Here is a 25,125-nt window from a genome sequence, read left to right on the forward strand (position 1 = left end):
TTTTTTTTTTTTTTTTGTTAAGAAAAAGTACAACTGCATGCTCTCATCTCTCAAAATGGAAAACACTTCTAGGTTTGAAGACAAAAAAAGATCATTTAATACTACTATTTTACTGTAATACTTCCGGAAACTTCAATAATGTCTGGGCTTATTACCATCATTGCACTCTCAAGAAACTTATTGAAGAAACAGATGGCAGAGATAAAAAAAATTATCAGAGCTTTGGTAAAATTATCATTTTATGAAGAGTATAGATAATATAGAGAGCAAGATGAAAAGAGTTTAGAAGCTATAGCTAGAAGCATACAATAACATCCTGAAATTTTACAAAGTAATTATATCTGCAGGCATCAATGATATCGTTGAACTGGCCAATGAAGAGAAAGTGCAAAATGGAAATTTCGGGAGAAGTTAGCAAAATTGCATAGTAAGAATTTATCTGTTGAAGAGCTACAAGAATAAGCAAAGCATCCCAAATAAATTTGACCCAACTTTAGAGCCATTATCAGATTTCTTAGTGAATACCTTAGTAACAGCATCACCAATATTATGGCAATTGGGTGCCAGTAAACTGACAATATTCAGGCTGAAAGCACAGCAGCAAGGCAGGAAGAGGTGTTCTAAACATGATATGCTACAGTTAATAATGTTAAGAAAATGCAGATGACATTAACTGTATTCTTTAAAAAGCAACTATTGTGTGAGGAAGAACCAAAATCTGAACCCTCATCTCAGATATAGCATGTGCAGTCCTGTTTCACACTGCTGTTTATCAACTGAATTAATGGTCTGTCTACTTATGATTAAAACTGATTTATTTAACCTTTTCAATAATTTTATAGCATTAGATCTCCAGTAAACTTGTTTCCCAATTTCATTGTAACTTCTGAACACAATGTGTGAGATTGTCTAAAGTCATTAGATTATAAAGTTTAAGGGTATAGCAAGTTTCTAGATTGGGTCAGTTTGGTGATGTTTATTACCTTCATTTATGTTCATGTCACTTTTAAAAACTAACCTAGATACTTGTATTTCTCTATGCAGTTAGCTCTGAATATTTAGGAATGTATCTCAACAGACCTGGCTGTATGGTGAAAAGTTAGCTTCCCAAACACATGGTTCCAGGTTCAGTCACACTGTAGCACTTTGGACAAGTGTCTTCCACTATCACCCCAGGCCTTGTGTGTAGATTTGGTAGGTGGAAACTGAATGAAAGAAACTCATTGTGTGTGTGTATATACATATATTTTCCCACTGTATCAGACTATTAAATGTTATTGCTGGTGACAGTGTACTTTCAACTCTTCCAATTTGTGATGCTATTCTATCTTATCACAAATTGCTTAACCAAATCATTTTCCCTTTGTCATAGAGGCCTTCAAAGTGGTCTTTTCCTATCTCATGATAAGTGCATGGTCCACCTGTTATTCATGACCCTTGTGACATTTCTGGCCCAGCAGAACATGCTTTTGATATTTTGCAATCACATCATTCATTCTGCTCTATTCTCAAATTAACTCATTTCCACTGTACTCTTGTAATGATCTTCCTAGCCTGAATCTTTCCATGGCCTTTTGCATTGAAACCAATCAATGTTCTTCCCTCTTCGTGGTCGCCCACATCTCTCTTGCATCCAAGAGCATAGGTAGGGCTGTGCTGGCGAAGAGTTTGGCATGTCGGATCACATCCTTTATTGTGGTAAACATCTTCCATTCCTGCTCTTATTCTCTTCAAGAGAATATCTCATATCTCAACATATATTCTCAGTGTGCACTAAGTAGGTGTACTCTTTTATCTCCTCAATTTCATCACTTCCCTCCTCTATTTTATGCTCCCGTAAATGCTGGTGAAGATGATGAAAGGGAAGGATTCTACCAAAAGCTAGAGAAAGTACCAGCTCACAAATCCACTTACACCTAGGTGATGAAAGATTTCACCGCAAAGTTTGAAACGGACTGCAAGGAGAGAAAGAAGTTTGGATTGGGAGTGAGAAACAAAAGAAAAGAATGTTTGGTTACCATAACAAACAAGTATATGTATGTAGAGTATGAGGCGATTTAAACGAACAGGTGTGTACATGCTATAATTATATTTGTGCGTATACATGTTTATATCTCTTTATCTTGACATTGTGTGATCTTCTGTGAAAGCACATCAAGACATGGAAAAATATTACTTGCTTGAAAACAGGTAAGGATTGGTGCCCTCAGCTTCCACCACAACCTCAAGACAGCTCTTGGAACCTGGCACATGCATTTCTCAGTGTCCCTCAGAGATCTTGAAACATGTCCTTGGTGTTGCAGGCAGAACAGTTGATGTCTTTCTCAAAATAGTAATCTATGGGATTACAATTGGGGGAATTAGAAAGTCAGAAATTGGGATTGAAGTTGTAGAACTTCTCCAATAACCACTTCTCACTCTCCAGAAGAATGGCAAAGAGCTAAATGCTGCTGCTACACATAGGGCCTTCCAGCAACCTCCTCCTGTCAGGGTTTGATAAGTCTCCAGCAGCTTCACATAGCCATCTGAATTGAGGCTTTATTCAAAGATGTCGAGTGACATGATGTCACCCTCACTGGAGATACACCTAAAGACCATCACACTTTGAGAGAACTTAGTTTTTGTGATGTCCATGTCACATCTTACAGCCTTTTGTGTTCACAGAGTATAGTGCAGCCATCATGATGTCGGCATTTTGATACCCAGCACAAGTTATTATAATGTAGGTAGCTCTTCTAATATTGGTTTCAAATTTTGGCACAAGGCCAGCAAGTTCAGGGGAGTGGATAACATCGACCCCCAGTGTTCAACTGGTACTTATTTTATTGACCCCTAAAAGGATGAAAGGTGAAGTCAACATCAGCAGAATTTGAATGCAGAATGTAAAGTCAGACAAAATACTGCTAAGAATTTTGCCCAGTGTGCTAATGATTCTGCCATCTTGCTACCCTGCTCTTTTCTAATATTCAGATGGTTTCCAGTTGTCCATGTCTGCAAATATTTTCTCAGCAACTTTAATCTTTATGCTCTCTAATGCTGTTGATTGTTCACGAAAAATGTTAAAGTTGTTATATTTAGCCTGAACACCTTGTGTGTGTATATATTGTATTATTTCAATCAAAGTGGACTACTTATATGTGTAGGACTCAATATATAACAAATGCACAATTTATAATAGTTTTTATTTAGATATTGGCACATTTGTTTGACCTCAGGTCATTCTCATGTAATACTTTAAATCCATCTTTTTTTTGTTTTAGAAAGTGATAAATATTCATTTCAAATCTTGCACAAGGCCAGCAAATTCGTGAGAGTGCGTAAGTCAATTACACTGACCTCAGTATTCAACTGGTATTTATTTTATCGATCCTGAAATGATGAAAGGTAAAGCTGATCCAGGCAGCATATATTCTCAGAATGTAAATTGAAAGAAACACCACTAAGCATTTTGTCTAGCGTGCCAACGATTCTGCCAGTTTGCTGCCTTATAGGTAATAAATATTTGTTTCAAACTTTGACACAAGGGCAGCAAGTTCAGGGGAGGGGGCAAGTCGATTATGTCAATCCCAGTGCTCAACTGGTCCTTATTTTATTGACCCTGAAAGGATGAAAGGCAAAGTCGACTGCAGCGGAATTTGAACTCAGGACAGATACATGAAATGCTGCTAAACATTTTGCCCAGTGTGCTAAAGATTCTGTCAGCTTGCTGTCTTATTAAGTAATAAATATTAAACAATATAGCGATGCTACTCAATAAATAGGAAAATGGAATTGAATATATTGGTGGCTATGTGGTAAGAAGTTTGCTTTCCAACCACATATTTCTGGGTTCAGTCCTACTCAGGCCATTGACTCCTACACAAAATACATATTTTCCTTTAGAATCCCCTCTCTGCATGTTATTTCTGCAGTTGTTCAAGTGTTGATCTTGGAAAATCTACAAATGCCATGGCCCTTCTTTTCAAACCAAAAATACCAATGTATATGAGACTAACCTCTTTTGTAGGTGTGGACACTGAAAAACCACACACCAGATATAGAACATGACACACTGGTACTTCTATATTGAGTGTATCAAATGACAAAAGGATAAGGAACAAGACACTGTCATGGAAGAGATCTGTCCAGTCCATGCCATCATAGAAAAAACATGTAAAAATGATGATACAGATATCATCATCATTTAAGGTCCATTTTCCAAGCTGGCATGGGTTGGACAGTTTGACAGGATCTGGTGAGCCGCAAGGCTATGCTGAACTCCAGTGTCAGCCTTGGTATGTTTTCTATGGCTGGATGATCCTCCTAATGCCAACCACTTTACAGTGTACTGGGTCTTGTTTCATGCCAATGACACTAGTGAAGTCACAAAGTAAGTTGCAAGATAGAAAAAGGAAAAAGCCCTCAAAACCAAGTGGGGGCTTTATACCAGGTACTGAAAAGATAATGCCTAAAGAGGGACGAGCACAAGTGTCTTGCTATAAAAGGAATACATAAAAGCTATCCTACATTATATAAGGGTGAATAGCTGTAGCTCAAAAGGTAAAGATAGTAGTGTGTCAGAGCAAACTTGAGAGGTACAAGATGAGTATGAAAGGATACAAGAGGGAGAGGGACAGGTGAATGTACATGTGTATCATTGTTTACACAGATATTTTCATTAGTTGAAGACCTTTTCAAGTATAGTGTTTCAGTACTGCTGTGTTATGCTATGTCATACATTTTTGAAGGGGGTTGTATGATTTTAACAATTGGATGCTCCTCAATCACATTAAAATGCACCCCACCACCAGTCCATGCTGTAGTTTCTTAGAGGAAGAAATGAAGTTATCTGTCAGGACCAAAGAGTTCCTTCTGCTCTGTATACCCAATATACATATATAGTGCCTATTTTCCTAGATATACTTTCAGATAGTCTCTACAAGTGATGACCAGATCTATCACACGGTTCTTTTTCATTTTAGCATAAGCTGCAGCATTGTAGAAAAATAATGAACTCATTGCTGCTTGGTTCAGGGGTGCACCTTTAGTGCTCTGTTGCAGGTACTCAAACCAATTAGTTTTCTCTTGCCCACATTTTGCTTATAAAAATCATGAGTATGAAAGTGGTGGCTTTGACTACGATGGATTCTAATGTCAGGAGGACAACACATCTTTTCTCTGAGAGCAGTCTGGTATCTTACTTGTGATAGGACTTTAACTCTAAAAATCCTGTACTGCAAATAACAGCAACTATCACCAAATTCTGAACTACAGTTCAAATAGTGTTGTTCTTGAGAGAGAGAAAACAGGAAGCACTCCATCTGTATGAGAAACAAAGTTTAGCCTGCTTTTAGAAAGAACTCTGTTTGCACCATCCACATTTATTTTCTTATTCATTGAATTTCAATTTCTTCCTTCAATTTTTGAGAATCAGGGGTGTTAGAATTGATATTTATTAATGATTTTATTGGAGAATTTGTACATGTAAAAAAAAAAATAATCAGTGCTATTTCAGTGTCATTATTTTTATACTGAACTGGATTTCATGGAAATCTCTAGTTTCTAATAGGATTGGGAAATGTATATGCAGGCAGCATTACATGAGTTAAAAATCACATGGAAGATTATAGACTGTTCTTAAAAAGGATTTGTTGTTAGCTAATGTGTAAGGAGGTACTGCCATTTTGTCCTGCTCATATTAGCCTAATAAGCAATAATTATTCATGCATTGGTATTCCAGTGATCACAAGTTAATGTTTTGTGAATTAGGTATCTTGGATTTACTCTGTAACTGTTTTGCTGAAGGATTCTATCACTATGTAACAGTTACATTACATGTGTACATGTATATAAAGGGGCTAAATTGGTAATTTCTGATTTCTCATTATTTTCTCCTGTCTGAAACCATTACAATGCAAGTATTGCATCATCATTGGGAGTAAAAATTGGTCAACATAGTTGTTGTTACTGAAGTTAGAGTTTGAAACAGTCAGGTAACAGGTACTTCTTTACAAGAAATTTTTCCTCAACTTCGACCAAATTGTTACTGAGATTGCTAATAAAATATCTAGATAATTTTTGGTGTTTAACTATTGATATTCTTTTTTGTTAGATTCCAAGTTAATTTTTCACACACTAATGCCTAACCTGATAATCTTAAGAAAATGAAGACTAAACTGGGGAATAATGAGTAAGGGCTAATTTCAATAATTCATTCTCCTTAATTGCATGATGCATAAATGTATTGGGAAGAGACACTCAAGCAAGTACAGAAAATTGTCATTTTCTCAGTGAGGCCCAGCATTCAAAGATCCTTTCTCACCACTTTGTCCCATGACTTCCTGGGTCTACCCATTCCACAGGTACCCTCCACAATCAGAACTCAGCACTTCTTTATGAAACTGTCTTCATTCATACACATCACATGACCAAACCAGTGCAGTCTTTTGCACATGACATCTGATGCCTCATACCCAGTTTTCCTCTTAAATCACTTACACTTTGTTGTGCTTGCACACTGACATTACCTATCCAACAGAGCATGCTAGCTTCATTTCTTTCAAACCTTTGCAAGTCCTCTGTAGTCAAAGCTCATGTTTCACTGCCACGTAACATAGTTGCACATACACAGGCATCATACAATCTGCTTTTCAACTTAGAGGGAGAGGCCCCTAGTTACCAACAAAGGTAGAAACTCTCTGAACTTTGACCAGCTTATTCTTATTCTAGCAACTACACTTTTAGAACTCTCTTCTCCACTGCTAACTTGGTTGCCCAGGTAACAGAAACTGAGCAAGGCCTAACAGTAATTGCTTCAACTTGCCTTAAAAACCATTCCATTCCATTCCTACATCATGGTTGGTGATTAGCTACGTGCAACATCCATCTTAAAAAACAATTTTGCTCCACATAACCCCCACCCCCCAACACCTGTGCAAATACAAGAAAGTGAATCAGACACAATACCTTCTGGTATTTTGCAAATCCTGCTCAAGTTAACTTTGCTTTTGATTCTTTTGAGCTTCATAAAAATAGAGTCAAATGTCGATGTCAGTTGTACAGACTACTCTTCTCTCAAATTTCTGGCCTTGTGCCTATGCAAGAAACAATTTTAAGTAAAGGCCAGAATGTTTGGGGATGGGTGGGTAGACCATTACACAAATCACAGCACTTGATAGGCACTTCATCAATCCCATAGGGATGAAAGGCAAGGATGACCTTCTTAGGATCTGATCTTAAAACATAAAGAGACAGAACTGCAAGGCATTTTGTCTGATATTCCACTGCACTATGGCATCAGATAATAGAAATAATTACAACTCTGTATTGCATTTATGAATAAAAACACATTGTAAAAGGATGTTTCGTTCTATATAACATGAATCTGCCAATCCTAAACTACCTGAAACCAAAACACTAGTTTATATTTGTTACTTAGATTCTGTAATGCTCACTATTAGAATCATTGCAGATATTACTGAATTTTTGCTTTTATTTAGTGATTTTTCTTTTTTTTTTTTGTATACCTGGGTATATTGTTTTTGAAGAGAGTAACTCGGTTTGTTTGAAAATTTCATATTAAAAAAACTGCAAACGGGTCAAGGGAAAAAAAATTTCATAGTTTGTTTTTGATGTTTGCATGTCCATGTCAGTCACTAATTGTGTTTATTATTAATATCCTTCTTTTATGTTTTTTTGAGTGTGTTTTTTTTTTAGTTATTCAATAATAAATATTTTCTACTATAGGTACAAGGCCTGAAATTTTGGGGAGTGGGGTAGTCAATTACATCAACCCCGAAAGGATGAAAGTTAAAGCAGACTTTGATGGAATTTGAACTCCGAATGTGAAGATGGATGAAATACGGCTAAGCATTTCACTTGGTGTGCTAATGAGCCTGTCAGCTTGCCCCCTTAATAACAATAACAATATTAATAATAATAATCCTTTCTACAAGAGGCACAAGACCTGAAATTTTTGGGGAAAGGGCTAATTGATTACATCGAGCCCAGTGATTAACTAGTACTTATTTATCGACCCCGAAAGGATGAAAGGCAAAGTTGACCTTGGTAGAATTTGAACTCAGAACATAAAGACAGCCGAAATGCTGCTAAGCATTTTACCTGGTGTACTAACAATTCTGCCAGCTTGCTGCTTTCATATCCTTTCTACTATAGGCACAAGGCCTGAAATTTTGGGGGAAGGGACTAGTCGATTGTGGTCACTGGTACTTAATTTATTGACCTTGAAGGGATGAAAGGTAAAATTGACCTTAGTGTTTCTGCAATAGCAACAATTTTCAAGCCAAAATACAATAAATGTTTGAATAAACAAACCCATTTTAGATATTTTCTGAGGTTTTGTAACTTAGAAAATTTTCAACAAGATGTTAATAGTCAGGTATGCACAATGGTTAATCTCTAATTATTAGCTATTATTATCATTAAATCGTTATGTATGACACACTAGACATTCTTGACTGCACATACTCATTATATTTGAAGTAGTCTTTAATACAGTTTAGTTTCATAGCAATCTTATTACAATTAGAAGTCAGAATGCAACAAACTGAAATTGGTACTAAGTTTTAATTCCTGTTTTTTTTTTTTTTTTAATAGGTTCCCTCTATTCTCAGTTTTGATTTTGAAATAATAGCATCAAGATTATTCAGAAATATAATAAAAGTTATATTGATGACACTTATAAATTATCTTGTAAAATAAAATTTCTTTTCTTAGCCTGTAATGGAAATTATATATATATATATATACATATATATATATATATATATATATATATATATATAAAGCAAATAAAAAATAATTCCCTTTCTTATTTTAATAGAACAATGTGAGTGAGGGATTGAAATATTTTAACGTCATACAAGGAATAATTTGTTTATATGCTGATCAGAGAACACTTAGAGTGTGAGTGCGGGTGTGTGAACAAAAATATACAATATATATATACAATATAAAATTTTATTTTAATTGTAATTACAGCACAAACTTTCATTAACTTTCAACTATAGATTACAAACTGATTATTATTATTATGTTTAGAACAAAAGTTTTGGGGAGATATGAAACAAAACTAAAAAAAATACATAGATAAGGGTTAGAAATTGTTTAAATTATCAAAATAGAACATAATGATATCATTTTGTTTAAATGTTTAGAGATAAGAATGTTCCTAAATCTGTAGACAATTAAGTCATTATCTAACAATGGTCTGTAATTCTGATGAAACTAAAATCCATGATGACTCAGTTCTGACTGCAAATTGAAGATAAAAAAAAAATTGAAAAGTTAATTTCTGTTACAATAATTAAGTTACATGGCAAGATAAATATACATTTTATTTCCTCTGATAAAATATAACACATATACATACCTTTTTTTTTTTCTCTTTACAAATTTACAGACAAAAAAAAGCTTAAATCATTCATGATAAACATTTCAAAGTAGAATTTGTTTTCATAATTACAATCTCTTAGATTTATTATTTTCAAGTCCAATAACTTTTACCCTCAAAATTTTAAAAATCTGATGATACAAAATGAAAACCTCCAGGCAAAAGTCATTGAAATAATTTGGTGGGTTAGTGATTTCTTCACTGGTTACATCATGAATTTCTGAAAACCTCTTATGTGCTAATGCCATATAGCATTACACTCTTTCATCAACTCGAGCCTGTATTGTCTATGAGTAAAAGTTTTTATATCTCAATCTTTAAGGATTTCCATTATATTAATTTTGTTTTCTCTCAAAGTCACATTTGCTGTTTTACACATTAATTACATGCACTATCATTTATTTACTTAATTTATATTTGTTACTCAATGACAAAGTCTTTCATCACACACCTGTCACCACTTCAAAGATATTGTACTATCTGTAACAGTATCTTTGTGTTTGAATAATAAATGGTAAATATCACTACCAAAATACATGTTTCAGAAGATATTATAAATGAATTATTATCTATTAAGTAACAATTAAATATTTATCTTCCAATATCAATGTTTTAATATCTGAAAAGCAGCTTCTAATCAAACTCTGCCAAGTCTCTGGTCACACAAGCATTCAGTTTCATCTTTGATCATGCTGACTATATCTTACTGCAGAATACATAGGATTCTTCCCATTTAAAACTAAGTTACACACAAGTCATGATTTGGGGGCCTAACTGATGTGAATTTTTTGGTTGCTGACAATGAAATGTCACCACTTCCATAGTGGTGGAGCTTTCATAGTGCTTATATGAACAGGTGGGAGTTGTACATGTCTGGTCACTTACATGACTTTTCTATTGAACATTGCTGAGGTCCAAGTGATGGTCAACACTGATCATCAATAGATGTGTGTGAGAGAGAGAGAGAGAAAGAATTGCTGATGATTGTGTCCTTGTCTCAGAGAAAGTGCAGAGCTCAGTAGGAGTCACACAGTTCACATTTGAAAAATAACAACTAGAAGACTGATTCAAGCAAAATAGCACAACCTGAGCCCACCACTATTAAAGAGCAAGTTTAATGAAAAACAAAACAGGTTGAGACAGTAACTGTGAAACAAGCAGATGTCATTTCAAGTGAAATGAAAAGTATTAGCCATTGTATTACACAGGTTGAGGCATAGATGATATACCATAAAACAGGAAAAGAAAAATGCTGCATGCATTCATGAGACAGAGACACATGGAAAGATAAAATGAAGAACATATTCATCCTACAGAAAGCCAGTTTTTAGGTGGTTTCTGACAATTTGGATTTCTAGCAGTACCCTTTAACTGGTATGAGGAACCAGTCATATTGGGAGTCCCTTGTCACTATCACCTTCATAGAGGAAGATGATATAGGGAAATAATCACTTCCAATGCCGCAATAAAACTTCATTACACAAGTGTTCTATTGCATCCAACATCTCCAGATCCTTTCAGTTTCCTGGTGTAATAGGATTACATACACAGAAATTCTTTGTTAAACTGTCAGCAATAATGTTGTACACACACCAGCTGAAATGACTCTGACATAGTGTGCATGGTTGACTTGTAGATAGATACTTTCTAGAAACCTCTATAGCCACTTATTTAATGGTTAATGCCTGGCTGGTGAACCAACACAAAGGTCAAAGACCAGTTAAATACCATTTTAAAGCGGAACAATGGACTCATGAATGAAATACCTAGCTACTTAATGTTCACTTTGGCAGTCTCAGCATTGGAGGGGGTGGGGGGTTGAAGATATGAAGGGTAGAAACGCCTGGCACTACCTGAAGCAAGAAAAGAGGTATACACATTATGTAATATTTAGCCTTTCCAACCAAACATCTCATCTGCAATCAAAACTGCTTGTCAATGCTTAGGATGTACAGGTATAAAAGGATTCACTAAAAAGAAAATGACAATGTTCCTCATCAATTTGGATTCAATGATCACCATAAGGAAGCGTGCGTGTGTGTGTGTGCGCACGTATGCATGTACACAAATAAATACAATAGAAGTTTACAATTAAAATATTATAGAATAGTAAGAGGTTGTAAAGGAGCAGTGCAAGAAACAGCAGTTCCAATTTTAGAGATCAGTGATAATCTTATGTACAGCTAATTCATTAAAAACAGATACAAAAAGTAGACATCCTGAGTGCCTCCTCCAGTTTTCTTACAATCCAATGGAAAACCAAACTCCTTTTGGTTTCAGCTGGGTATTATAGCAGTTAAGTAAGTGTTGTACAATAAAATGCTGGATATATTCCAACTTAGTTGTTTATTGTAAATTTAATTTAAGTCTAAGCTTAGAAAATATAATGGAAGCATACAATCAAATACTGTAATATCAGTAAACTAATGCTTCAAAAATGTTTTTGGAGGGAGAGAAAAAAAAAAAAAAATGCTATTATCTTCAAGAAAAAAAAAGAAAAAAAAATTTAATTTGCAAGCATATTAGTAGCATCCAACTAACAGTTTAGTAATAATAGATTTAAAAAGCTTTCAGGAAGGTTTTATATGATTGTTATATTTCAAGAATCTTTTAAGTAATTTTGAAGTAATTATAATTATAAAACAATTTTAATTAAACTATTATTGGAGTACACATTTGGTCCACTGTGTCCAAAAGGAAATGAAATGTAAAATAAAACTGGATAAAATGCAAACTTTAATGATGAACATGTCAGAAATACCACTGAAAAGAAACAGTGATACCTTTAACAATGAGAGAAGGCAGAAACCCCTGTGTCAATAGCAAGAAAGTAAGGAAGTAGAAAGACACGTCTGTAAAAACCAACTCCCACAATAAAGGGCAACATATATGTGAATAGAAAAGTAGTGAATCGAATTTACTGAGCTATGGAGAAAGATTGTAACTGAAGTTTATAAAAGGTAAGCGAGTTTGACAATAAATAGGTCAATGGAAGATAAAATATTATACTTTGAAGAAAAGAAATAGCAGGATATTATATTTAGAGAGAAAGCTAGCAAAGCCCAAGTGAGAAGCTGAGAGAAGGTTATGTAATGTCTTTCATTGCCCCCCCCCCCCCATACTGAAAAATATATAACTTATCAAATGCCTGTTCTAAGTAAACTAAGGCTATCCAATTTTGCCAAGTCTACATTGGAGAGTAGTTACAACCAGGGTAGAGTAGCTGACTGCTTATTGTGATCATTCGTCTTTTGGCTTCCTGTAGCTTCGCTCTCTTTTACAAACCCAGTGAACATACATATATTTCCTATTTCAAAGAAATTCGAGCAACAGATATAAGACCCAAGTCAAAAACATTCTCAGCAATTCAACTTCTCTGGTTGACATTAAGATACCCATCCCCAATAGGGGCCTTAACTCCTACATTTTAGAGCTCCATGACCTCCATTTTTCAGGAGAAAAATCATTTTAACAGGCTCCATAAGACTGGAATTTTGGAATCTGTGCATAAAGATCAGTAGTATGGGATACATGTGTCATGATTAGAATTTTTTTACGGTGTGTAAAGAGAGAAAGAACCCTCATCTGCAATTTTGATGAAATTCGAATCATAGGTATTCCAGTTCATTAGAGAAAATATAACAGAAAAGTCTAATTCTTGCATTGCATGTAACATGGGCAACGCCGAGTATCTCTGCTAGTTATTTTCTAAAATGCTATGTACAGAAATAATACTAAAGAATTTTTTTCACTTGCCTACACAAAGAAACCAAACTACCATGCAGTTACCTTTAATAGAAAATATTAGTTTATCCTATTTTAACTTCCTAAAGCCACCAACTGATTTTCTGTAGGGGGAACAGTTAGTAATGAAAACTGTTAAACATTCCAGGCGGTCAAATAAACCAACAAACAAAACCCTTCTTCACACCATCTGTACTTTATGGAGTGCTTTTTCACTGACAGCTAGATTGTTAAGATGAAATAAAAATGATAAAACCAATAAATATTATTATCAGCAGTTAATGAAGAAGTCAAAAGGAAGGCACTGAGAGAAAGAGACAAAGAAAGGGAGATTGAGAAATCAGTGAATAATAACAAGCATCAGTAAATGACTGCAAGAATAAAGAATTCTGAAGAGGAAAAAGAAAACTTACAAAGGCAATGGATTCCAGTTGTTGGGTCTGTGAGTAATAAAAATAACAAAGACTCAAGCATAAATATTCAATAATAGAATCACTATTCCAATAAAGAAATGAATCCTTTATGAGTGACATTGAAGATATTCAAATAACTGCTAGAGACTTCAATAGTATATTAATCAGTAGAAAAAAATGAAGTCATTATTTAAATGGGAAGGAGATTATTAGCCTCAAATCAGACACGGTACAAAGCTATGCAAATTGACAAATTGTTATATATCCTCCAAACTACACAAACATATTTGTATATTGTCATCATTATCATCATCAACATTATCTTAAATGTCCATGTCCATTTTCCATTCTGGCATATATTCTAATAAAGCATATTGCACATAAAATCACAACAGAATAGTTTTTTTTATTTTTGCATCAATTAAACTAGTTCCCTAAGCTTACTTCTTTGAGCTAATCATGTTGCAGGATAACTTTTTAGGTGCAAAATTAATGAGAGTGGAATCAAACATAAACCATGGTCCTAAAAAATTCTATAAAATAAAAGGTTATGTTATTCCATGTGGTAGATGTGGGGCTGGCTTCTTGATGTGGTGTGTCAAAAGCAAAATAAACAGCAATTGAAAATAGTTTCAGTGACAATGACCAAATAGTACCAGCTGAGAATTGAACATAAAATTCCCAAACAAATTTTTATAAGAATATAATCAACAAATAACATATTTAAAAAATGTATTTTAAAATATTTTTATGACTATGAATGTCTTGTATAGTTATTAGATTGTTGATCTAACAGTGAAAATACAAAAGACAGTTTATTATTATTATTTGCAGACATTAACACCAAATTTGTATCTTGTGGATTGCAGATATATTGCAAGAAATTCAGTAGAAAATTCTGCTAGGCATGGCAACATTCTAGCAATTCTAAAACAAATATTGGAATAAACACTTCTTAAAAATTATTCAATAGCAGGTTACATAATGGAAGACAAAAAAATCTGTATGCTAGAGGTAAAATTAAATTTGCCAAGAAATTTGTACAGATGCTCTCATTAGAAGAATCATTCACTATAAATTAGCAGTCCATCTGCATTATAGAAACTATATTACCAAATTTGGAACCCCACTCTCTCTCTCTCTCTCTCTAACAACCACCACCATCCAAATTATCATTATCTTAAGCCCATTTTTCCATGCTGACATAGGTTGAACAGGTGTTTCAGTATCATTTTGACTACTTCCTAAAATGAGTTACTGTCCACAATGATTGAAGCTGCATGCCTACACCTCTTAGATGCAGGTGAGAAGATTGAGAATTAAGAAAAGAGGTTGGGAGATATGGAAGAAATAGAGAATGTAAAGAAAAAAAGGAGAAAAATTTTGTAGAGAATGAGAATGTGGAAACAGGGAAGAGAGACTGAGAGAAGGGGAGAGACTTAATGAAAAGAAAATGGTTCTTTTTAAACTTGGTCTACTCATGAACCTCTTTAACATTCAACACTTACTGATGGATCTTCAATAGGAGGTGCATCTTCTTCAAAAAGTCCTCCTTGCATGACAGGATGATGGGCTCGACCTCTGGCTGACACAACATCAGAATTGTCAAACTCATTCATGTGGCTTTCCCCTTCTTCAGATACATTTTCAAGACTTGACCTACATCCATAAAATCAAATGAATATCAAGTTATTTTTATTTCAAAAGAAACCTCAAGTCTAAGAACCAATGCTTAATTAACAAAACAGAAATGTTTGCTGATAGATCTTTTCAAAGTGGATGTAATCAGATTAAGCCTCTAGACAAGATATATTCTATTAATGAAATATAATATGACTAGCTTGGCTAATTGGTTATTTTTCATGTTAAGAATAGGTAAAAAGAGTTATGTAAACTATACTATGTAAACAAATAGCTCAGTCACCTTTACTTTGAAGATATTCTTAATTTGTTATGACTAAATTGGACTCAGTAGTCTAAATACACTTTTCTATATGTGTATGTATTGCATTATGATTGGAGAAACAGATATGCCAAAAGAATGTAGCCAACCTCTATGATATGAAATAAGGAGGAAATAAAAGCTTCCATGGCTAACAACCAGTGTTTTAATTAAGATAATTTTCTTTGCTAAAGCAGGGTTAGTTTTCAAGACCTCATGATAGTTTTCTCCATTTTGCATTCCTACCTGCCCAATGCTCTTGCCTTATTCACTTCGTCATCATCTTAAGTCTTTCTCAGTCCTTTTCAACTTTCTACATTCATTTCCCATCATTTGTTTCACTTGTCATCTTCACGATGACTCAGTCATCTCATGGTTAAGTGAGTGGAGTAAACTCAGCACCACGTTTTGATTATAATTCATATTTAGAAACTGAATTAATAATTCTCTCAAAGAGACACTATGTTACAACATAATTTTAAAATATTTGTTTTAAAACTTGTTTCGAGTTATTTAAACCATTTAGATTCTAAAGAAGTATTCATGGTTACAATATTTGCAACCTAATTTAAGATCGAACTATTCCAAAGCTATATAGAATCAAATTGTCTATCTCTAATGCTTTAATTGTTAATCTTCACACCATTTTCTAAGTTCAGAGTTATAGGAAAAATTATAAATTATTTTCTTCCAGATAATTATTCACATAGAATCTGAAGCACCAATTACTCTATAACTGCTGAACTATAAATGTTCCAATAAGCTTAACTTCATGACTAACTTTTAATAAAATCCAAATCCAATCACATCAGTGTCATCTAATGCTTAAATGTATTCAAACTATAAAACTATACAATAATAAAAGAATGAATGACCAAATACTCACATGTTTGGTGGTCGTAAATGACTGTAGTTAGAGGTTTCAATTCTTTGTTGTAGGTCTGATTGCTTTGAAGAATCCAACCAATTCATCTGGGAAAGCTGAGTGACATCAGACATTCTGGAAATAAAAATGCATTAATTCTCAGACATATAAAGGAACATATAATAGAATGGAATTCATTGATAAGTAAATTATACTTAACACTTTCAACGTGAGAAATATAAGAACTGTTCTATTGAAATAGTTGTGCTTAAAAAGTTACATTGTCAAAGTGACATAAGATTCTGCACACATTCTTTTTGGTACTTTTACACTGCTTTTTTTTAATTGCAGCAGGATCTGAATGACTGCTGCTATAAATAATTTTATAAATAAGATGCAGTTGCCTTCCAAAGAACCAGTTTTCCATTATACTGACTCCCGACAAGTTATGCAATGAAAAATAATAAATATGAAACAAACTGTCCTATGGATTAGGGACACTTGCACTTCCATTGACTTGCTACTGCAAGTAGCTATTATATCTTGCAGAACTAATTAGTCTCTGTTGTTAACAAAATATTTAAAGCAAGTTTTATGAAAAAACAAAAACAAAAAGACTGATGCTTTACTACTACTACTACTACACCGCTGCCACCATCATCGTTTAATGTACATTTTCTGGAGGAGGCATAATAGTATAGACAGCAGTTTATAGGGTATAGAGATGTAATAGTATTGAAATAAAGGCTCCCATCTGATTTGGCAAGGATTCTACAGCTGGATGCCCTTCCTAACGCCAACCACTCCAAGAGTGTAGTGGGTGCAAAGAGAAATGGAGGAGGCATAATAGTATAGACAGCAGTTTATAGGGTATAGGAGAAGTAACAGTATTGAAATAAAGGACTTACGAATCCTGGAAATCGTCTTCAGAACCTCTTTCTGTTTCACGAGTTGTATTATTTGTATTGTCAGCATCCTCTTCAAGTTTCCTACGTTTCGGAGTAGGTGGCACAGGTAAATGAGGTGTAGATAAAGTAGTGGATGCCTGTGCTGCTGCTATGACAGCCGAGGCAGCAGCAGCTGCAGCAGCACGGTTGCTTGCCTCTTTTGCTAATGCAGCTGCATCCATGGTCTCATCTCCAGACGCTACAAAACAACATTCCATTAATCAGTCATAGTTCTCAAAATTAAGTTGTCTGTTCATATATCTGCACACTTACACACAAACAAGGTACTGATGGGGAAACGGAAGTAATTTCTATCAACAATGTATGTTATATGTGTTATATATGTCCCATATAGAAAGGCTCAAAGTTCACAAAAATATCATTCCCCTGGACAGAAAAGCTCAGATGATAACAAAGAAAAAAAAAAGTATCCGATTGTCAAAATTGGACGAAGCCTTGAAATAGAAGAACTCTCTTAAGAACATCACTCCTAAAAATGGAAATAAAATGAGTTTAAAGGTTTCAGATTAGTTATCATTAGATTAGAATTTTTTTCAGACAATTAATCTCATCTTTGGAGACGATGCAATGATACTGCTCCTTTTCGGCACATTGAACAATGCCATTTTCCTAACAGTGCCAGGATCCTGTCCTCTTTCTTACCTTAAAACCTCTCAGTTCTAGGTTTAGTTCCTAGCCTGGAATATTTTTCTATAATTTCCCTATAAATTCAAATATGAGAAGTAGATTATCAGTATACAAGAGTTCCAATGGACGTCTAATCTTAAGCTCTTCTGAAATCACTGTCAACTTCCATTTTACTTACTGCATCTTTGCACTTAGCCTGTACAAGCATCTACAGTCTTTACATCTACACCTAGTTTCCTCAGTGACCACCTAACTATTAAATGTGATACCCTATCAAATGCCTTTTCCAAATCAATGGAACATAAAAAAACAATAACAAGTAGTGGGTCTGAAAAGTCATAGTCTAGGGAGAAGACAATACACAGTGACGCACACAAAACCTTGTAGCTTTTACTCTAAGAAAAAAAACAACAAAAACTGGTCAATTTCTTAACAACGTCTTTGATATTTGATTAATCAACCTGAGAAAAATAATAGGTGATGCTGATCCAGCAAGGTCTGAACACTGAAACAGTAAGTAGCTAACTTGAAGCTGGAAAGCTCCACAATAGCCAAAGCACTATTCATTAGGTTTACTTACCAGCTTTATTAATAACAAAAATACAGATATTTTACCAGTATCAGTTTTCCGTTTGGTTCCATATCGCTTTTGTGTAGCCTGTCTCAGTGTTATAGGATGAATTTCATGTTCTCCCTGTACCAGACTATTACGGTAGGCAATCAATGGTTGGGACTCATTGTCTGAGCGATCAGTAGGAACACCCATGGGAAGATGTTTGTCCAGATAGTTTAATCTGTAAAAAAAATCATTTTTTTTAAACGATCAATTTAATAATTTCAGAAGAAAGTTAAAAGTCTGTGTGGTGTCTAAATGTTCATTTTTCACATTAGCATGCATTACATTGGTTTTCAGATTGTTTTTAAGAAACATTGATTTCACATCCAGGTACTAACTCCAAAGGCATCTTATTCAACTTACCTTCCATGACTATTATTTCCCTCTAGCACAGCAATTGACAACCGACAACACTGCTAATTTGGAGAGTACTATCTTCCTGCATAACCTGACTAACCAATCATCTTGACTTCTAAATTCATTGTAGTTCATACATTAGCTGCACATGAGGAAAAATTTCTGAATGGCCAAGTGATAGATGTGATAAAATGCTGATCAGAATCTGGCTCAACAATATTACATAATATCAATTATGTTTTAGTAAGTATCTCATGCAGCAAAATAAACATTATTTTAATGTGGTTAAGATGTGATCTTGGTCACCTTGCTTTATGATACAAGGGGGCTGATTGAATTATTATTACAAGTCAATCATCCTAGACAAGGACATGCTCTGATCCCTTCCCAGCACATCTTATAGTTTAACCCCTCAACCACTAACATGAAGCTGATACTCACCACCCCCCGACTTCAAAGTCCTATGAGCTGCATGGCAACTTTAATAATGCAGGGGGCTCAAAATAAAAGCACCCAGTGCTTGTTGTAACAAGGCATTAAGAAGGGCATCCAATCACAGAAACCATGCAAAAGCAGACATTGGAATATAATGCAGTTCTCAGACTCATCAGATCCTGTCAAACAGTCCAACCCATGCCAGTATGGAATATGGACGTTAAATGATGATGACGACGACAACGATGATGATATGCCTTCCTAATCAGCAGAAATTTATTCTATAAATGCTGCTAATGATGAATATTTTCTTTTCAAAGGACTGCATTGGTCCTACCCATACCCAACACACTCTAGCATTACTGTTCTGTTAAACCCCATCCCCACCCCATACCCATGTCAAACCAAAATGCACTCAAAAATCATGCTTCAACTAAATACAAAGTTATGTATTACTTACACAGTCTTTTTATCTTGTTTCATTAACTTGTTGGTAAATTCACAAAGAATTTCTAAAAATGACAAATTTGGTGGCATTCCTTTTGGATCAGCTGCATTAGAAACAGGAGTTAAACTGAAGAGGATTCCTTCTCTGGAAGTGTAAGAAAGTTAACATTAATAATCCAATAAAATAATAGCAATAATTACAAATCAATCTAGAAATAAATTTGAAACATTTAAGTGTCACTGATGCATGATAAAAGACATCAAACTATTGACATTAAAAGTAATAAAAACAAGAATTTTAGCAGAAAAATAAATCACCAGAACCTACTTGTGCATAGCAGCTACAGCTTCACGGTTTTTAACTTGATCAAGACCAAATGATAAAGAGAATCTGCGCGCCAATTCCTGATAACCATTAATAAAAGTTAAGATATATTTAGGAAGCACAAACAAGAAAGTATCCTTTTTTTGTTTTCATTCTTAATGATTTAACTTTACAATTTATTTTGGTCAGCATTTTGTTAAAAAGAGAAAGGAAAAGAAGTCGCTTCAGAAAAGAAGCATGCATATTTGTTGTAACAATTGTAATATGGAATCAAATTACTAGATGAAAATTCAAGATGAAGGAGTGGATATTATTCTTTTGCAACAATATTATCTCAATTTATATTATGAAATTCATTTGACATAAAAATCAAAGAATAAATGCAAAAATGCGAAACACACAGTAGTATTATAGAAACTTACTTTAATGGCTTGAAAGCTATCTGAGGATCGATCAATGACTGGTTGCTCCGCCTGAACTTCTTTGAATAACTGTAAACAGATAATAACTGGTAGAAATATGGAAAAACTAAGAGCAAAAGTTTGAATAGCTTGATTAGGATAAGAACTAATTCTCATACAGGTCAGTGTTTGAGGAAGCTATCTGGAATGTCAACTGGACCTTGATTGCCAATGCCAACAGAAAAATGACAACGCTATTCAAGAGAAGATTTGCGTTTTCAAACTCGGAACTGAGAAAACTGATAAGGAGGATACAGGAGGCGGTCGAAAAAGCCAGCTTCTATATATGGCTGAAGCAGGAAGACCGAATATGGCTTGAAAGTCATAACATGTCTAGGTGAGACAGGCTGACACTGAAGTGGCTTCGCGCCCTCCATTGTCAGTTAAAGTTCAGACAGTGTCATGTGACAACTTGCTGGGGCTACTTGCTGGAGCCTAGCAGCGGGAAGTTTAGACAGTGTCATGTGACAACTTGCTGGTGCTGCCTACTGGACCCTAGCAGCGGGAAATTTAGACAGTGTCACGTGACAACTAGCTGGGGCTGCCTGCTGGAGCCTAGCAGCAGATATAAAAAGGGGAACTTGACATGACGATCAGTCGGACGCTGACACTCGTTAATGCTGCATCGAAGAGGCCAGGGAATAGAAGAAAAAAGACATACACCCAACACCAGAGCTGAAGACACCTCCGAAAGGAGGGGCCCTGCCACGTCAAAACGGTAGAGGAGTAGGGGCCGAAACCGGACGTGGTTCCTCCTGATGATGTCTTGAGCTAACTGGATCCTATAAAGGAGCTGTTGTGGTAGCAGACCACGAAACATGGTTGAAATTCCTCCATGGCTTAGTCAGAAGTGGAATGGCAGAGCCCATGGTCTTTTGCAGAGCCTCTGAAATCAGCAGGAGAAAGAAACCACAACTCATTGGTTATTTTCAGAATAGAGATTGGGTCTAAATAAAACAGACTGGACTCTACTAAAGACATTCTAGGGCCAGTAAAGGATTAACACTGATTATGTAGGCAGCTGTCTAGTTTAACTCACAAGGCTTGGGTTGTTATGTGGCTAAAGTAAGATATATTTAGGCTTCCATACAGACGTCCCTATATCCATGCAATATATTTGTTTTGGCAGGATGGATGCAGCTAATAAAGTCATCTTAATTGAGAAGGATATAATGGAGGGAGAGAGAGAGATTGCCCACATTTTAAGACGTCACTAGAAATTTTCAGGAATGTGTTGAATGAAAATATATTTTACCTTCATAGAGAAATCCTTACACTATTCAGCGAATGCCAAAAAAGTTAATATGAAATCCCTCCTGCATTTAACCTCAAACAACATTCTACAAGGACCTCATTACCTTCAATCCATTGGACTCCCATTCTGATTTGCAGCTATTGTTTAGCCACAAGTCAGCTCTGATCAAAGACATTCCAACTCTGACTATCCTACCTTGTTTTTATATCTAGGACCACACTCTCTTTTTTTAAGATTGAGTAGGGTGTGATTTGAAGGATGTTTGACTACTATTTCTAGCAAGTCAAGCAGCCATGGAGAGATTGACATGTAAGTTAGCTGTTATGGGGAGAGGGAGAGGGAGAGAGAGGGAGAGAGAGAGAGAGAGAGAGAGAGAGAGAGAGAGAGAGAGAGAGAGAGAGAGAGAGAGAGAGAGAGAGAGAGAGAGAGAGAGAGAGAGAGAGAGAGAGAGAGAAGCATTCAAAACATTATTCATCAAGTCTCACCTGTGTAAGGCTGAAAGCCAAAGTTTTTGCAGTCGCCACTTTATTAATTTCTCTTGCTTTACTTAAGGTTGCTTTGATAATATCTCCATAATCATTGTAAAACTAAAAAGAAATAAAGTGATAAATTAGAATCATCATTATTCTTATTTCAATGACTGTTTTTTTTAAACCATGCTGGCAAAATTAGAAGCCATATAGTTTTCTATTTCCTATAAATAAATAAATAAATAAATAAACTTTTCATTGGGGGTTAAATACTAAGTGCGTAGAATTATATTTATAAAGAAAATAATTGTCCCCTGTTATTCATGTAAATATATTTTTTGTTGCTTTTTACATATATGTAATGTTTTTTTAAGTTCAATGTGAAAGGGAAGAACTTACTTAAAAAAAGAAACATGCATATAATACCTTAACAGAGACAGAGTTTATAGAAGTCTTCAGTAAACGAAATTCATTTATTTACTATATAAATATCAAATACCTAATTGAAAACAAAACTGGAATTCATACAAAATAGATGAGAGTAAATATTTCCAAAAAAGCATGCAAGAAGCCTACACTATCAGCAACCTCTATTTATTTATAGAGAATCCTGTATCATGTCTTAAATGGGAGACTATGATGAGCATTTGTTTCAGTCGATACAAAAGTAATAATGCATATACCATATATAACTCAGGATGGTTATACAAAGTTTTCTAAATCTATAGGAAACCAGAGCAGACATTTTGGATTTTATAAAGAAAGCCAGGCCATTTAGAAATAAGTGTTCTTCAGAATTTTAAAATAATTGTGCAGCTTCTGTTGTAGACCAAAGGAAAGTTCTTTACCATCTTTGCACATACAACTAGGGTATAAGAATAATTTTGCTAAAAGTTCTGAAGATACATTGATGATACTCAGTTGTAACTAAGGCAAAATTAAAACTGGTATTTTAATTGGCCTCTAATTAGTAAACTAAATGAAAATATTAAAAATTTCAAATTACCAAACATTTAGTTGCAAACACAACTGGTCAAATTCAGTAACTTGGAAGCAGAAGAATGCACCTTCCACATTCTTACTAAGGCAAGAACCACCCCTATATATATATATATATATATATATATATATATATAATCACCGTAGTACAGCCTTTCCATTATACTAATGGAGGAATGGTGTTGAGACCAGTGAAACATTACTAAAACGATTCGTAACTGGGCGTTTGAATTGAGGTTAAACCTATATGAAGTATTCCTGGAAATGAAACAGATAGATAAATAGCTTTAAAGATATTTTGCTTCAAAAAGTTAGTATCAAGACTGGCTAGATGCTTACACCTGCATTTTGAGAAGTGGGGGTGGGGAAATCACTAAGTTTCAAATGTAGGCTTTTTAAAAAAAAATTTTTTTTATCATTACTCATGCTGTCATATCTTCAAAAGCTGCCTCTTTGGATTTGTTAAGGCAATGTTTTTCAATAATGTTATCTATTCAGTCTCTTTGTACTTTCCTTTGAATGCAGCCAGGTTGGGAAATGTGACAAAGCTTTCTCCTACTAAACTATGAATATATTGCAGGGAAGAAAGTTGTCAATTTTCTCTAACAACCTACCTTCATATAATGTTTAAACATATCAGCTGCAGTGCGTATACTAGTTATATTATAAACAACAAGCTTGCAAAAAGCTGCCAGAAAATTCCGTTTTTTATGGAGTTCTTCAATCTTCACATTTTCATCCATTTCCTCTGTTAAAGAATCACATAAGATAGTATTTATTTACAAACTGTACACACTTATCATTTACTTCAGTTACACAAGGTAAAAATATGTAGTATCATATTAATAAGTGACAGTTTGGAAGTCATGGGGGTGAAATGTTGAAATTCTTCAAGAAAAAGGTTAATAATATTTATGTAGTGTTTGTCATCAATTTTTCAATCTACACGTGGATAAAATATTTAAGAGTGCTTCCCCATGCCTTTGTACTATATTAACTCTGTAATATGATGTTACTGGTAAATTGTGCAAGGCATAACTTAAAAAGATAATCTACTTGCATGCAATGAGCCTTTTCTAAAATACGTTGTGATGACAAACTATATAGGTTTTTGTATTCCTGATCAAACATGATTGGCAAAAATTGTGGCCTTCAAAGAAAGAAGAAAAAAAAATGGAGTAGGAGTGATGGAATTCCACTGACAGATAGAATACAATATAGGAGGGGGTACCCAGAAGCAACTGGAAACTTTCTCTGTGGGACAAACCCACTAGAAACCACTTGATGCGACCCTCAGGCATCAGTATGTTGGCCAGTGTCGTTGGGTGAACTCATACTGCCACATGGTGCATCTTTGTTTTGCAGTGCTTCCCCACTTTTCACCAATTTTTGCAATGGCTGAAACAAAGGAAATTCTGTGAAATTCTGTTTTCTACTGTGGAAAATGGTAGCTGAAACAGTTGTCATACTTCAAACAGCTTACAAGGATGCTGCCATGAGCAAAACACAAGTTTACAAGTGGTTTCCATGCTTTAGGAATGGTCACTTGTCGCTTGAAGATTAACCTTGTTTAGGACAACCATTGACCTCCTGAACGAATGAAAATCATCATCATCATCATCATCATTTAACGTCCGTTTTCCATGCTGGCATGGGTTGGATGGTTTGACTGGAGACTGGCAAGCCAGGAGGTCACACCAGGCTCCAATCTGATCTGGCAATGTTTCTACAGCTGGATGCCCTTCCTAAGGCCAACCACTCCAAGAGTGTAGTGGGTGCTTTTTATGTGCCACCGGCATGGGAGCCAGTC

General features: G+C 34.8%; 1 protein-coding gene across 4 annotated transcripts in view; it reads right to left on the reverse strand.

Moving 5' to 3' along the window:
• Nucleotides 1-25,125, reverse strand: part of LOC106877516 (cohesin subunit SA-1) — a 106,783-nt gene that overhangs the window by 2,035 nt on the left and 79,623 nt on the right. For 2 of the 4 annotated variants that reach the window (XM_052974645.1, XM_052974644.1), the window contains exons 24-34: nucleotides 23,930-24,063; nucleotides 22,332-22,433; nucleotides 20,553-20,621; nucleotides 20,134-20,210; nucleotides 19,819-19,950; nucleotides 18,566-18,744; nucleotides 17,264-17,501; nucleotides 16,377-16,490; nucleotides 15,057-15,207; nucleotides 13,549-13,575; nucleotides 8,945-9,252 (exon numbers count right to left, since the gene is read on the reverse strand). In XM_052974645.1, coding sequence (XP_052830605.1) covers nucleotides 9,226-9,252; nucleotides 13,549-13,575; nucleotides 15,057-15,207; nucleotides 16,377-16,490; nucleotides 17,264-17,501; nucleotides 18,566-18,744; nucleotides 19,819-19,950; nucleotides 20,134-20,210; nucleotides 20,553-20,621; nucleotides 22,332-22,433; nucleotides 23,930-24,063 — 1,250 coding nt within the window. In that variant the 3' untranslated portion in view covers nucleotides 8,945-9,225. Of the gene's footprint in view, nucleotides 1-8,944; nucleotides 9,253-13,548; nucleotides 13,576-15,056; nucleotides 15,208-16,376; nucleotides 16,491-17,263; nucleotides 17,502-18,565; nucleotides 18,745-19,818; nucleotides 19,951-20,133; nucleotides 20,211-20,552; nucleotides 20,622-22,331; nucleotides 22,434-23,929; nucleotides 24,064-25,125 lie in introns of those variants that run through there. The other 2 variants (XM_052974646.1, XM_052974647.1) reach the window with 2 other exon arrangements.

This window comes from Octopus bimaculoides, chromosome 19, assembly GCF_001194135.2.
Source record: "Octopus bimaculoides isolate UCB-OBI-ISO-001 chromosome 19, ASM119413v2, whole genome shotgun sequence".
Classification (NCBI taxonomy): domain Eukaryota; kingdom Metazoa; phylum Mollusca; class Cephalopoda; order Octopoda; family Octopodidae; genus Octopus; species Octopus bimaculoides.